Below are 13,191 nucleotides of genomic sequence, written 5' to 3'. Positions count from 1 at the left end.
CGGAGTGGAAGTGAAATAAAGGAGCAATTGCATCTGACAAAACAAACCAAGTAGTGCATAACTGCCAAGTGTAAGGAAAAAGACATGGTTTTTAACCTTTTTTTGCACAAACAAAAATCTGTAGTAATGTATGGTGTGAATTTGTATTCAGCCCCTTTTACTGTGGCACAATTAGATAAAAGTGAGTGCAACCAACTGCTATCTGAAAATACCTTAGCAAATGTTTGGAGCTTGTGGTTGCAACACAACACATAAAAAGTTTGATGGCTGTAAACACTTTAGCTGTGCTTTTTACTGTGGCTTGAGTTCTGTTGTGCAACAATGTGCTGTGTTTGTATTGAATTATGAATCCACTGTTTTAGAAACAATCACATGTAATGAAGATGAATCTGAACTCCACTGCATTACACCAACAACTAATTTAATTGCTGTTTAACAGCCACACAGGACTTACTTACATCTTTACCTCTTAATCCTGCTTCTCCAGAATTTCCAGGTAAGCCAACACTCCCCTTTTCCCCTTTTGCACCATCTTTGCCCTGAAAAAAATACAAACCTTTTTTACAACCTTAGTAAAACCCTAAAGTGTTGTAAGGGCTTCAAAAAAGTGATCCCACTTGAAAAGATGGTTTAACTAAACCAAGGATTAAACACAGAGAGAGAAATGTCAGAATTTATGTTGTTGCTAACTTGAATTCTAGTTTGTTTCATTCTTGTTCTGATCCTCATCAACACAAAAGGAAAATGTTTTGTCTAAATCCTTCACTGTAAACATCAGGATGTGACTAGCATTGTCAGCCTGTGGTGATAGGTAAATTGTATGTCATTAATTTTAAACCATTCTTGCTAAAAACTGCTGCCTGCATGTGAAGTTGTTCAAGGAAACCCAACTAGAAACCCGGCACCTGAAAAATACTGAGAAAACCATGCAAAGGAACCCACCAAGTCCAGTAATGAGTCACTGACTTTTCTGTCATAATTGTGACCATTTCATATTGCAAATAAAACTTGAAAGTAAATGTGAGGATTAAATATGTGTACAACGTATGTTATTTTGTTGTTTTTATTAAGAAAACCATCCAGTACCACATATTTGTCAGTGCAGCAGATATCCATTTACTCTATCAGTGTAACAATGTCTACAATAACAGTTGCACATTAACTGCTCAAATTATGGCATGAGCTTTTGTGCAGATAAGGCATGTAAAATTCAGTAATGTTTCTTTGTTGTCAGTATAACTAAAATGAGGAGCTTTGTCATAATTTGTAGGAGTTCTTTGCACAAAATAGCCTTATGGTTCTTAAACAAAGACACATTCTGTTTTACTTGTATCTTTTAATATGTAAAGGCGCTTGGAGCTGTCAGCTTTATTCATGTTGTTTCAGAGGTGCAGGTCTTGCTCGATTGCTCAGGTAAAATAAAGCTTGACCCACAATGTGTTAAAGATCACCACTACTGTCTTAGGACAGTGCTATTTGCTCATCTTTTTTTTTTGAATATTTCACAATTGTTACTTATTTTTGAATTTAACCTTTTCTGCAAAAGTAACTTGCGCAGTAGGTCATATTCTTAAGACAGACATGAAAACAGATAATTTAATACAATAGACATCCAATGTGTTGGTGAAACTTATTTACAAATACATACAGTTGAAACAGAGTAAAAAAAAAAACTTCTAAGTCAAAATGAATGAAATTAGTGTGTAGAGGCAACTTCACCCAAAGCACTGTAACTGATTTTAACGATGACAAGGATTTTTATTACACCTTAAAAAACTACATTCACTCACCTTCGGCCCTGGTTTTCCTGATAAACCTACATTTCCCTATGAATAACAAAACATTTAAAATCCATTAACAGTTTTTTTATTGCAATAAACAGTTTTTTATTCCAAGATAAAAACTGAGTTATCGACTCACCCTCTCACCATTTACCCCCTTTTGTCCTGGCAGGCCTGGAATCCCAAAACCAGGACCTCCCTGCATGTACCAAATCAAACAGCAGCAATTCAATTCCATTTTCTCTGCTCCCATCTAAAGGGATATAGGCAAAAACAATCATTTCTTTCTTTTAACCTTCTCTCCTTTATCTCCTTGATCTCCCTTGATTCCCTCAGGGCCTGTAGGGCCAACCGGACCGATGTCTCCCTGGAAGAGAGACAAATATTCACATAGAGAACTTGGACACATAGACATCGTGAGTATGGCCAAAGTTTTTTTCTCACTCTAAATGATACCCCGTGGACTGAGATTAAAAAGGTACCCTTTAACGAAGCATTCAGAAGGCAACTGCAAACGTTAATGAGAGAAATCTTAATTGTGTTTAATAAGCGGACCCGGAGGGCTGAGTGAGTGTACAAGAATACCCTGAATAATTAATTAACAATGTTTTCATGGAACAAAACATGAAAAGCATCACTTCTCCAAAGCTGAGAGATGTATGTTCAACCAGTTAAGACAAATAAATACGGCCAACTTAAAAACACATGTAAGGTTGTTGCAGAATTTAAAACACTAATCTTCCAATCAGGGGATAGTTTTAGTGACATAAATGTTTTAACTATATTCAGCTACAAAACCACACCAACAATTTGTCCCCTCATTTTCCCATCTTTTCAATAAATTAGATTATTATTGAAAGGTTAATTTATTTTAGTAACTCAATTCACTAAGTGAACTACATTATATAGATTAATTACACACAGACTGATGTCTACAAGCCTTTACTTCTGTTGTTGCTCTTTTTGTTCATAGTCGAAAACAAGACAGTTAAGATTAGAATATTTCGGACCACCAAAAAACATTTTAATACAGACATGTGGGCTTAATAAAAAGTATGTTTAATACCTACCTACAGTTTATCTTCAAAAGGTACTTTTAATATGACAAGTAAGCCTCATCAGAACACATATTCTAATTTATTGAATATGACTATTTTGAGACAAATTCCTGAGTTTTGCAAAAGATTTACAGCACAACTAGATTTGTTGTATTTTTACACATTTTACCTGAGAATACTAAAACACTCCTGAATATGCAAATACTAAGGACCCCTTCACACTGGACTAAGACCACACCAGGACATTAAAACTCAGCCAGAACGTGAATGTTTTCTGCACAATTTTGAAAAAGTCTTCTGGGCTGCAACAGTAATGCAGTGCATTCCCCATCATGCATGATAGACAGTGAGAGTTTTCCAACTGCTGTGAGCATGCACAAATCTTGGCACAGCTGCCCATGTTGGTTCTTAAAGATTTTGTAAGCCTCCTGCCAACCATGCCAACACCGGGCTGGTAGAAGTTCAAGTACTTCGTTGTAAAGAGGATTTCACAACGAAAGCAGAGCTGGCAGCTCTACACACAGGGAACCCATCCATTTGTACAGTATAAGAAACATTCTGTTGCACTGAGCAAAGTATAAGTTGAGCACAGCATCCCCTCTGTGTGGAAGTGCACACAGCTTGGTGGAACCTGCATGATGCTCTGTTCAAACTGTGACGCATACTTGTATAGCCAATAGACAGTGGATGACTATCAAACTGCTGGGAACGCAGCACTACACAGCCCTTTAATGTAGACAGAGCTTCTTAATGAGTTCCACTCTGCTCATTGGGTCTCTGTTTTTTCCTCTTCCTTTCCATCTCACTGTTGCAGGTTTAGTTCTGCTACAAGACAAATGTATCATTATAGATAGCAGCATTGCAATGTTGCAAATGGAACAGCGTTTTCGGCCTAGCCCCAAAGGGTTTACCACTGACTCACACAGAGAGTTCAGGACATGCAGCGTTTAGTATGAAAGCCACATAACACTCAGCTACACAGGTGCTATGCGCATCGCCTTCTGCTGCTGTTTTGGTTGTAACCCAAAGGATCTTCAGAAGCGGCTGAAAAAAAGAATCCACAAGATTCTTTATTTCTGGACAATAAATGCAGTGCCGTGATTAGTTCACCTGGGTGTAGAGGCTGGTATCTAATAGGCTCCTAATGGACAAAGGCTCCCCCATTGGGAAAAACGCAAACATCTCCAAATTGCACATTGAACAGGCCATGAGAGATGAGAGACCAAAGAATGTTATTCGGTTTTCAGGCTATAATTTCAAAAATAAGCCTCCAACATCACATTTAGCATTAGGTGAGGAGATGAGGACGATTAGAAGTAGTAGTAGGAGGAGCAGGAGGGACAAAAATGCCCACATATAATTAAATATGTGGCCATATGTCATAACTTTGGGCTTTCATTCAGTGTTGAAGACTTCGTTACAAATATTGTGATGCTTTAGATATCAGTAGAAAACATTTGAGCGGATATAAATTTTGTCTTAAAGTTATACTGCTTGCAAATATATTATTTGTGAATTAGTCTTTAATTGTGCTCCCTTCAGCCAAGAAAGAAATGTTGATATAGATAACAAAATAAAGTGACTTACCCTGGCACCCTTTTTTCCAGGTGGGCCAATTATCTGCCAGATTGATAGAAAGGAGACAGAAAATTGAGTGACAATTGCTATTTTTTGTGCTGTTTAAATGCATGATTATGTTTGCTTACACCCTTGGCAGGATCTCCAGGGGCTCCTCTTAGACCTTCATCTCCTTTCAACCCAATTGGCCCAGTTAGTCCCTTGAAAAGTGGAATAAACATGTAAATATCCTGGATTTTCTAAACTTTGCTAGTTTAATAATGATTCAGTGATATGGCCACTTCAAAAAGCTGTTAGATGGTCCCCAAACGTTTTTGAGATATTGTTTTCTAAAGCTGGCTGCTTCATATCAACAATAACTGAAACCCACTGAGATTTCAAAGTTTCACTCATGATTGCTCAAACCATGCATGTTAAAGTCTGATCTTTGTTAGTTTTAGAATTTGAGAACAGAGTCCCTCTGCTAACCAGATATACTAGATTGTCATCAGATTTAGTCTTTGTTTTCTAATAAAAAAGCAAATAAATGGATGTGGATATATATTTTTTTACATTGAGCCAAGAAAGACAGTGGGTGTTCTTGTGTGGTATCTGTGTTTTTACTAAACATAAACTTCACTAACTTGTGGTCCTTGTGGTCCATCTGATCCTTTTTCTCCCTGCCCTCCCTAAAAGAACAGAAAAGGGTTTATCAATTTTACTTACACATCCAGCATGATTGGCCATCGCTGAGGTAAAAAGTATTTAATTTTGGCCTAAATTAAAGTGAGTTTTGAGTTTAATGAGGGGGGAATACATTACTGAAAGACATGAACTCACCTTGTCCCCTTTCTCTCCTTTCAATCCCTTTTTCCCCTGAGAGTAAAAATGAGTCACACAAAGTCAATATTTTCATCACTGAGTCTTAGCCTCAGTTAAAAAGGTTGATTATTATCATTCTAAGCAAGCACAATTAATTCATAAGCTCTGCAAGGTAAAACAAGCAAGGTTGTTGCAAGAAATCCACTGAACATAGAAATGAACTACAAACCCGCGGTCCACCTAGTCCCTGGATGCCCTGGTCTCCATGGTCACCCTTAAAAGGCATATGATACACAAATATTTTTTTGAATTTAAAATTACTTTAAAATATGTCACATTGTTAGAGTGTTGTACCTTTGGTCCATCTGCTCCTGTTAGGCCAATACTTCCCTGTAAAATAAGCACACAAAAAAAAACCTTCAAAACACTGTTTGATTAAAAGCTCGATCTTTGTCTTATCTGACCAAACCACATGTTTCTAGGTAAAGTATTTAACAAACTCCATACCTTTGTGTATGTGATGACAGGACAGAAAATATTTTGTCCTGATATACCTAAACAACCAAATGTCATGTAGCATCTAATACTTGTAATGATCCACCTCACTGTCCATGGAGACAATATAAACTTTAGTTGAGCCTTGTTTGTAACAGGCTCCAGGTAATTTACATTTTTTTATTGTTTTTCCTGACTCTAGATATGAAGAAATGTAGGCAAGTAACCATTTTCTTGTAGCCATTTCATGACTTGACATCAACAAAAATCTGCCTTGCTTAAATGAAATGCCTTCTTGTCTTTCCCATTTTGAAGAGTGGCTGAGAAAAATACTTAAAATTACATAAAAAAATACCAACTGAGCATTGGTTGTCTTTTCCAAGGCAACCAATAGGTAATTCCATTGTTTATGCTGTTAATGCTTTTAAAATGCTGCTATACTCAACACTGTGACATTAAAGCTCATCAAGTACCTTCTCTCCCTTCTCTCCATGAGGACCTTGAACTCCTTGTATACCGAGTCCATCTTTTCCCTGCAAAACATTTATCCATAACAAATTAAAGCTGTAAGTACAAGATTTATTCATTCACGAGTGTAAAAGCTGTAATTGTTAGTTTTACCTTTTCTCCTTTCTGACCTGGTAATCCTGGTACACCATCTATTCCAATGGGACCAGGAAGACCTGCAATACCCTGCAGCAGTTTGCATGTGTGATAGAACACTTAAAAAGGAGCATATCAACATTTCTTTTTCATCAAGATTTTAGTAATATGTATTTTTTTTCCTGGACAATGTCTTCTTCCACTTTTGTAACTTAAACAATTATGAGCTTACATCTTGTCCCGGCTCCCCTTTGTCTCCTTTCATGCCTTGCTTCCCCCGTAAACCCTTAAAAAAATTAATGACAATGTGATCATATATAAAAAGGAAGTCGGCATATTTAAACTGCTGCATTATAACAAAAAAAGCAATTCTGCAGTTGCAAAAGTAGGCTTAGGTGCAAGGATTGTATTAAAGTAAAATTAAAGCAAAAGTACCAGCAAGTCATTTAAAACAAATAAATACAATAGAGGCTTTATACTTACTTTGGCTCCCGGCGCTCCAGGATCTCCCTACAAAGCACAAAAATAAAAGCAGCTCAGGTGAACTGTGTATGCATCAAATGTGTTTTTCCTAAATGGTTCTGTATATTATGTAACATGATGTCTACAAAGTTACTATAAAAATGAATATTTACCTTTACAGATATTCCTGGTGATCCTTGTGGACCAGGCTGGCCAGGGAGGCCGGGTGATCCATTTGCTCCCGGTACGCCAGGTGGTCCCTGCGGGCCCTGGAAAGTTCCAATAATTTTGGGTTCAACTGCTCGCCATCACCCAACTCCAGAAATCATCTTTACAACTTACTGAAGATCCAGGTTCTCCTTTTCTTCCAGGTACAAAATTTGCATCTGTGCCAGCTATAACATAGCCAGGCTCCCCCTTTGATGTAACAAGAGTAAAACGTTAATATTTTTTTGACCAGAGCTTTTATTTATCCAACAGGAAAATTTGTTGTAAACTCAGTCTGGAGAATGTTTCCAAGGTCTTTCTTACTCTCTCTCCTCTCTGTCCCTTTGGACCAGGAAGACCATGAGGACCCTGCCATGGACAGAGATGAAACAGCATGAGATATAATCAATTTAATTGTAGATTTGACTTTTAAAAAGAACATTTATACACTTGAGATTAAAAACAATCATGTTTGAGGTTTTGTAACATTTAAGATTTTTTTTATAAACTTTATCTGCTCCAGATTACCCACTAATTATTTAGTATTTTTCATACATTTTGTCATGTTACAACCAGAAACATCCATGTTTTTATTCAATTTTATGTATTAGAAGAACAGTGGATTATTGTGAATTGGATAGAAAATGATGCATGCTTTTCCAATCATTTCTTTGTAGATAAAAATCTAAAAAGTGTGGGGTACGCTTATTTTCAGCCCCGAGTCACTTTGTAGAACCACCTTTTATTACATTTACGACAGAAGGTTTTCAATGTACAGTAGGTCTTTGGCAACTTTTAGAGACAAAAACATTTGCCAATTGCTCTTTACAACATAGCTCAACTGCTGTCAGAATGAATGAGGAGTGTCTTTGAACTTGAATTTCAAGTATTTCCACAGATCCTACGTTGGATTTTGGTTGGATCTTGAGTAGTTCACTCCAACACATAAATATGCCTTGATTTAAATCATTATACTATAGCTTTATTTGTATATTTAGGGCTGTTGTCCTGTTGGAAGGCGAACATCAAGAATTTAAGGATCTAGGAAATGGGGCGGAATTAAATTTGGTTACTTGGATCCCAGTAAATTGAATAAAAGGAGGATAAAAAGAATAAAAAAACACAACATATAGCATAATTGCAGCACATAACATGACTAAATTTAAATGTCAATTCTAGCAGAGCCAAGATCCATCAGAGTTAAACAGCCTCAGAGCTTTTGGGTAGAAGCTGCATTTCAGTCTGGCAGTTTTGCTCCTGATGCTCCTCAGCCTTCTGCCTGAGGGGAGCAGGACGAAGGACGAAGTGTGTTCAGCATGCCTGGGATCCTTCATTATGCAGGAGGCTCTTTTCCTGCATCTGGTGGTATACAGGTCAGAGGTGGAGGGTGGGCTGCCCCCCACAGTAATATGTGCATCCTTCAACACCCTGTGCAGTGTCCTCCTCTCTCTGCTGCAGAGCACCTTCCTTGCCACACAGAATAACAGGAGAACTCTCTCTGCCACATATCTGTAAAATGAAGTGAGGACTGAGCTCCCCAGTCCTGCCCGCCCTACCCTCCTGAGGAAATAGAGATGCTGGAGTGCCTTTTTTACCAGAGTGGAGATGTTCACTCTCCACTTGAGGTCATCAGCAAGATGCACTCTAAGGTACCGGAAGCTGGAAACCATCTCCACCACTGCGCCTCCAATGTGCAGAGGAGGAAGTTGATGTCTGTCCCTTTTAAAGTCCACTACCACCTCATGTCTTCTCCACATTGATGCAGAAATTATCATCCCCGCACAAACACTCCAGATGTTCCATCTCCTGCCTGCAGTTGGGCTCATTGTTGTTCCTAATGCATAAGTCCACTGCTGTGCTATCTGCAAACTTCACAACATGACTGCCTTTGCAGAGCAGTCCATCCCAGCCCAAAATATTCTGCAATCTCCAACAGTTTACTTCTCAGAATGACCCTGTACTGCACTTTATTTTACCATTAACTCTGAACACCTCCCTATCCCTACTAAAGATAGATGTCCCCACAACAAGACACTTCCACCACCATTAAACTGTGGAGCTGATGTGTTGCAGGGAATGTACGTTTTTGATTTTCCTGGACACAGGATGCATTTTTTCATTAAGGCCAAAAAGTTTAACTTCATCTGATCAGTGACATGACCTGAATATTTTTTTTACAGATGCTCTCTATCCAAATCTGAGTTTAAGCTAATAAGAATGTACAAAAGTTTCAGTCCATGTACAAAGCTGGTTAGGACATTGCCCAAAAGACTCAAAGCACCAATTGTCACTAAAGGTGGTTCTACGGGTCATTGACTCAAAAATAAATCATCACACTTTTAAGGTTTTTATTTCTAAAACATTTAAAACCCAGAAATCATTTCCATTCCTTCAGAATTATACACTACATTGAATTGTCACATACAGGTCCTTCTCAAAATATTAGCATATTGTGATAAAGTTCATTATTTTCCATAATGTCACGATGAAAATTTAACATTCATATATTTTAGATTCATTGCACACTAACTGAAATATTTCAGGTCTTTTATTGTCTTAATACGGATGATTGTGGCATACAGCTCATGAAAACCCAAAATTCCTATCTCACAATATTAGCATATTTCATCCGACCAATAAAAGAAAAGTGTTTTTAATACAAAAAACGTCAACCTTCAAATAATCATGTACAGTTATGCACTCAATACTTGGTCGGGAATCCTTTGGCAGAAATGACTGCTACTATGCGGCGTGGCATGGAGGCAATCAGCCTATGGCACTGCTGAGGTCTTATGGAGGCCCAGGATGCTTCGATAGCGGCCTTTAGCTCATCCAGAGTGTTGGGTCTTGAGTCTCTCAACGTTCTCTTCACAATATCCCACAGATTCTGTATGGGGTTCAGGTCAGGAGAGTTGGCAGGCCAATTGAGCACAGTGATACCATGGTCAGTAAACCATTTACCAGTGGTTTTGGCACAGTGAGCAGGTGCCAGGTCGTGCTGAAAAATGAAATCTTCATCTCCATAAAGCTTTTCAGCAGATGGAAGCATGAAGTGCTCCAAAATCTCCTGATAGCTAGCTGCATTGACCCTGCCCTTGATAAAACACAGTGGACCAACACCAGCAGCTGACACGGCACCCCAGACCATCACTGACTGTGGGTACTTGACACTGGACTTCTGGCATTTTGGCATTTCCTTCTCCCCAGTCTTCCTCCAGACTCTGGCACCTTGATTTCTGAATGACATGCAGAATTTGCTTTCATCCGAAAAAAGTACTTTGGACCATTGAGCAACAGTCCAGTGCTGCTTCTCTGTAGCCCAGGTCAGGCGTTTCTGCCGCTGTTTCTGGTTCAAAAGTGGCTTGACCAGGGGAATGCGGCACCTGTGGCCCATTTCCTGCACACGCCTGTGCACGGTGGCTCTGGATGTTTCTACTCCAGACTCAGTCCACTGCTTCCGCAGGTCCCCCAAGGTTTGGAATCGGCCCTTCTCCACAATCTTCCTCAGGGTCCGGTCACCTCTTCTCGTTGTGCAGCGTTTTCTGCCACACTTTTTCCTTCCCACAGACTTCCCACTGAGGTGCCCTGATACAGCACTCTGGGAACAACCTATTCGTTCAGAAATTTATTTCTGTGTCTTACCCTCTTGCTTGAGGGTGTCAATAGTGGCCTTCTGGACAGCAGTCAGGTCGGCAGTCTTACCCATGATTGGGGTTTTGAGTGATGAACCAGGTTGGGAGTTTTAAAGGCCTCAGGAATCTTTTGCAGGTGTTTAGAGTTAACTCGTTGATTCAGATGATTAGGTTCATAGCTCGTTTAGAGACCCTTTTAATGATATGCTAATTTTGTGAGATAGGAATTTTGGATTTTCATGAGCTGTATGCCAAAATCATCCGTATTAAGACAATAAAAGACCTGAAATATTTCAGTTAGTGTGCAATGAATCTAAAATATATGAATGTTAAATTTTAATCGTGACATTATGGAAAATAATGAACTTTATCACAATATGCTAATATTTTGAGAAGGACCTGTACAATACCCAAAATGTTTGAAGACAAAATATGACAACATTTTAGGCAATGTATACTCCAAAACAAGTATTCCCCAATTTTACAAAAGGTCTGCGCTTATTGCTCTTACAGGTTTTGCAGAGGTATTTAAGTCTGCTCATTTTGAAGAACTCAATATTCATAAATATAACGACATTCTGACATTGTACATCGTCATTCTGCAGTATAACTAACTTGTAACCCCTTTGGATAGATGTGTAGAGAAAGAAAAGAATCTCTTATGCATCTCCAAAAAAATAGTCTAAAAGGCCCTGAGATTGTCTTTAGAAAATAAAATGTGATACATATAAATTATCTACAGGGTGCTCGAGGGTTCATGGGAGTTTGCCCAACCGGTTCACATGTGTTTTGTGGACCTGGAGAAGGCATTCGACTGTGTCCCTCGTGATGCCCTGTGGGGGGTGCTCCAGGAGTATGGAATCGGGGGCCCTTTATTAGGGGCCATCCGGTCCCTGTACGAGCGGAGCAGGAGTTTGGTCCGCATTGCCGGCACTAAGTCGGACCTGTTCCCAGTGCATGTTGGACTCCGGCAGGGCAGCCCTTTGTCGCCGGTCCTGTTCATAACTTTTATGGACAGGATTTCTAGACGCAGCCAAGGGCCGGAGGGGGTCTGGTTTGGGGACCAGTCGATTTCGTCTCTTCTTTTTGCGGGCCCCCTCTAGCCAAGACCTACAGCATGCGCTGTGGCGGTTCGCAGCCGAGTGTGAAGCGGCTGGGATGAGGATCAGCTCCTCCAAGTCCGAGGCCATGGTACTCGACCGGAAAAGGGTGGCTTGTCCTCTTCAGGTTGGAGGGGAGTTCCTGCCTCAAGTGGAGGAGTTTAAGTATCTCGGGGTCTTGTTCACGAGTGAGGGAAGAATGGAGCGGGAGATCGACAGACGGATCGGTGCAGCTGCCACAGTAATGGGGGCGCTGTGCCGGTCCATTGTGGTGAAGAGAGAGCTGAGCCGAAAAGCAAAGCTCTCAATTTACTGGTCGGTCTACGTTCCTACCCTCACCTATGGCCATGAACTTTGGGTCATGACCGAAAGAACGAGATCACGGATACAAGCGGCTGAAATGAGCTTCCTCCGTAGGGTGGCCGGGCACTCCCTTAGAGATAGGGTGAGGAGCTCGGCCATCCGGGAGGAGCTCGGAGTAGAGCCGCTGCTCCTCCACATTGAGAGGAGCCAGTTGAGGTGGCTCGGGCATCTATACCGGATGCCTCCTGGACGCCTTCCTCGGGAGGTGTTCCAGGCACGTCCCACGGGGAGGAGGCCCATGGGACGTCCCAGGACACGCTGGAGGGACTATGTCTCTCGGCTGGCCTGGGAACGCCTTGGGCTCCCCCTGGAGGAGCTGGAGGAGGTGTCTGGAGAGAGGGACGTCTGGGCGTCTCTGCTGAGTCTGCTGCCCCCGCGACCCGGTCCTGGATAAGCGGAAGACGACGAACGAACGAACATATAAATTATACACCTACTCTAAATGTGTTATTCTTTGTGATCTGTCCTTTGTGTGCCAATATTTTATAAATTATATATTGTCTAACAAAAAATATCTGTAACGGCATTTTCGTCGATCATCTTGGTGCATCAAAGAAAAGAGGAGGAGCTGCAGATGTAAGGCAATTTTTTGAGACATCTTGAGGAAAAACACTTTCAACAAACTAATTCATGCTCGCAAAGTTCATAGCTATTTCAAAACCTTTCTTGATCTCACCATTTCACCTGAAACACCTGGAAGGCCCTGAAAACAAAAATACATAGAATTATTTTCATAATCAGATATAGTAACTATGAAGTCTTTTTTTAATTCTTTCTGAATTTAGTTACCCGCTGACCAGCAGAACCTGGCGGTCCAGTGCGTCCTGGTCGTCCTGGCAACCCAGGAATACCATCTGTTCCAGGAGGTCCCTATCAATCAAGAACTTACTTCTATAAACAAATGCCACACTTCTTCAACATCATTAACCGATTAATATCAGTTGTTATAATTTTATCATTTTCATATGAATACTTGACATGCATATCATCAAACAGAAAGAAAAGCTGATAAGTTTATGAATTTAAAGGTTGTAGCATTTAGATTTTTGTTTTTATTTGACCCAATATATTTGCAGTAGAGTGTGGTGCAACTTTGAAATATGTGCATCAC

The 13,191-nt window shown here is 40.0% G+C and overlaps 1 protein-coding gene across 9 annotated transcripts in view; it reads right to left on the bottom strand.

Annotated features, from left to right (window-relative positions):
- The window catches only part of col7a1l (collagen type VII alpha 1-like), a 146,601-nt gene that overhangs the window by 63,207 nt on the left and 70,203 nt on the right, over positions 1-13,191 (bottom strand). For all 9 annotated transcript variants that reach the window (XM_047389958.1, XM_047389959.1, XM_047389957.1 and 6 more), the window contains exons 30-48: positions 12,870-12,950; positions 12,757-12,783; positions 7,310-7,354; positions 7,121-7,195; positions 6,952-7,047; positions 6,800-6,826; positions 6,549-6,602; positions 6,335-6,406; positions 6,187-6,246; positions 5,573-5,608; positions 5,448-5,492; positions 5,237-5,272; positions 5,041-5,085; positions 4,546-4,617; positions 4,427-4,459; positions 2,077-2,148; positions 1,921-1,980; positions 1,791-1,826; positions 459-539 (exon numbers count right to left, since the gene is read on the bottom strand). In XM_047389958.1, the coding sequence (XP_047245914.1) occupies positions 459-539; positions 1,791-1,826; positions 1,921-1,980; positions 2,077-2,148; positions 4,427-4,459; positions 4,546-4,617; positions 5,041-5,085; positions 5,237-5,272; positions 5,448-5,492; positions 5,573-5,608; positions 6,187-6,246; positions 6,335-6,406; positions 6,549-6,602; positions 6,800-6,826; positions 6,952-7,047; positions 7,121-7,195; positions 7,310-7,354; positions 12,757-12,783; positions 12,870-12,950 (1,053 nt within the window). The remainder of the gene's footprint in view (positions 1-458; positions 540-1,790; positions 1,827-1,920; positions 1,981-2,076; positions 2,149-4,426; positions 4,460-4,545; positions 4,618-5,040; positions 5,086-5,236; positions 5,273-5,447; positions 5,493-5,572; positions 5,609-6,186; positions 6,247-6,334; positions 6,407-6,548; positions 6,603-6,799; positions 6,827-6,951; positions 7,048-7,120; positions 7,196-7,309; positions 7,355-12,756; positions 12,784-12,869; positions 12,951-13,191) is intronic.

The sequence above is a fragment of the Girardinichthys multiradiatus genome, chromosome 17 (genome assembly GCF_021462225.1).
Source record: "Girardinichthys multiradiatus isolate DD_20200921_A chromosome 17, DD_fGirMul_XY1, whole genome shotgun sequence".
Taxonomy (NCBI): Eukaryota; Metazoa; Chordata; class Actinopteri; order Cyprinodontiformes; family Goodeidae; genus Girardinichthys; species Girardinichthys multiradiatus.
This window is presented reverse-complemented; position numbering and strand designations above follow the sequence as displayed.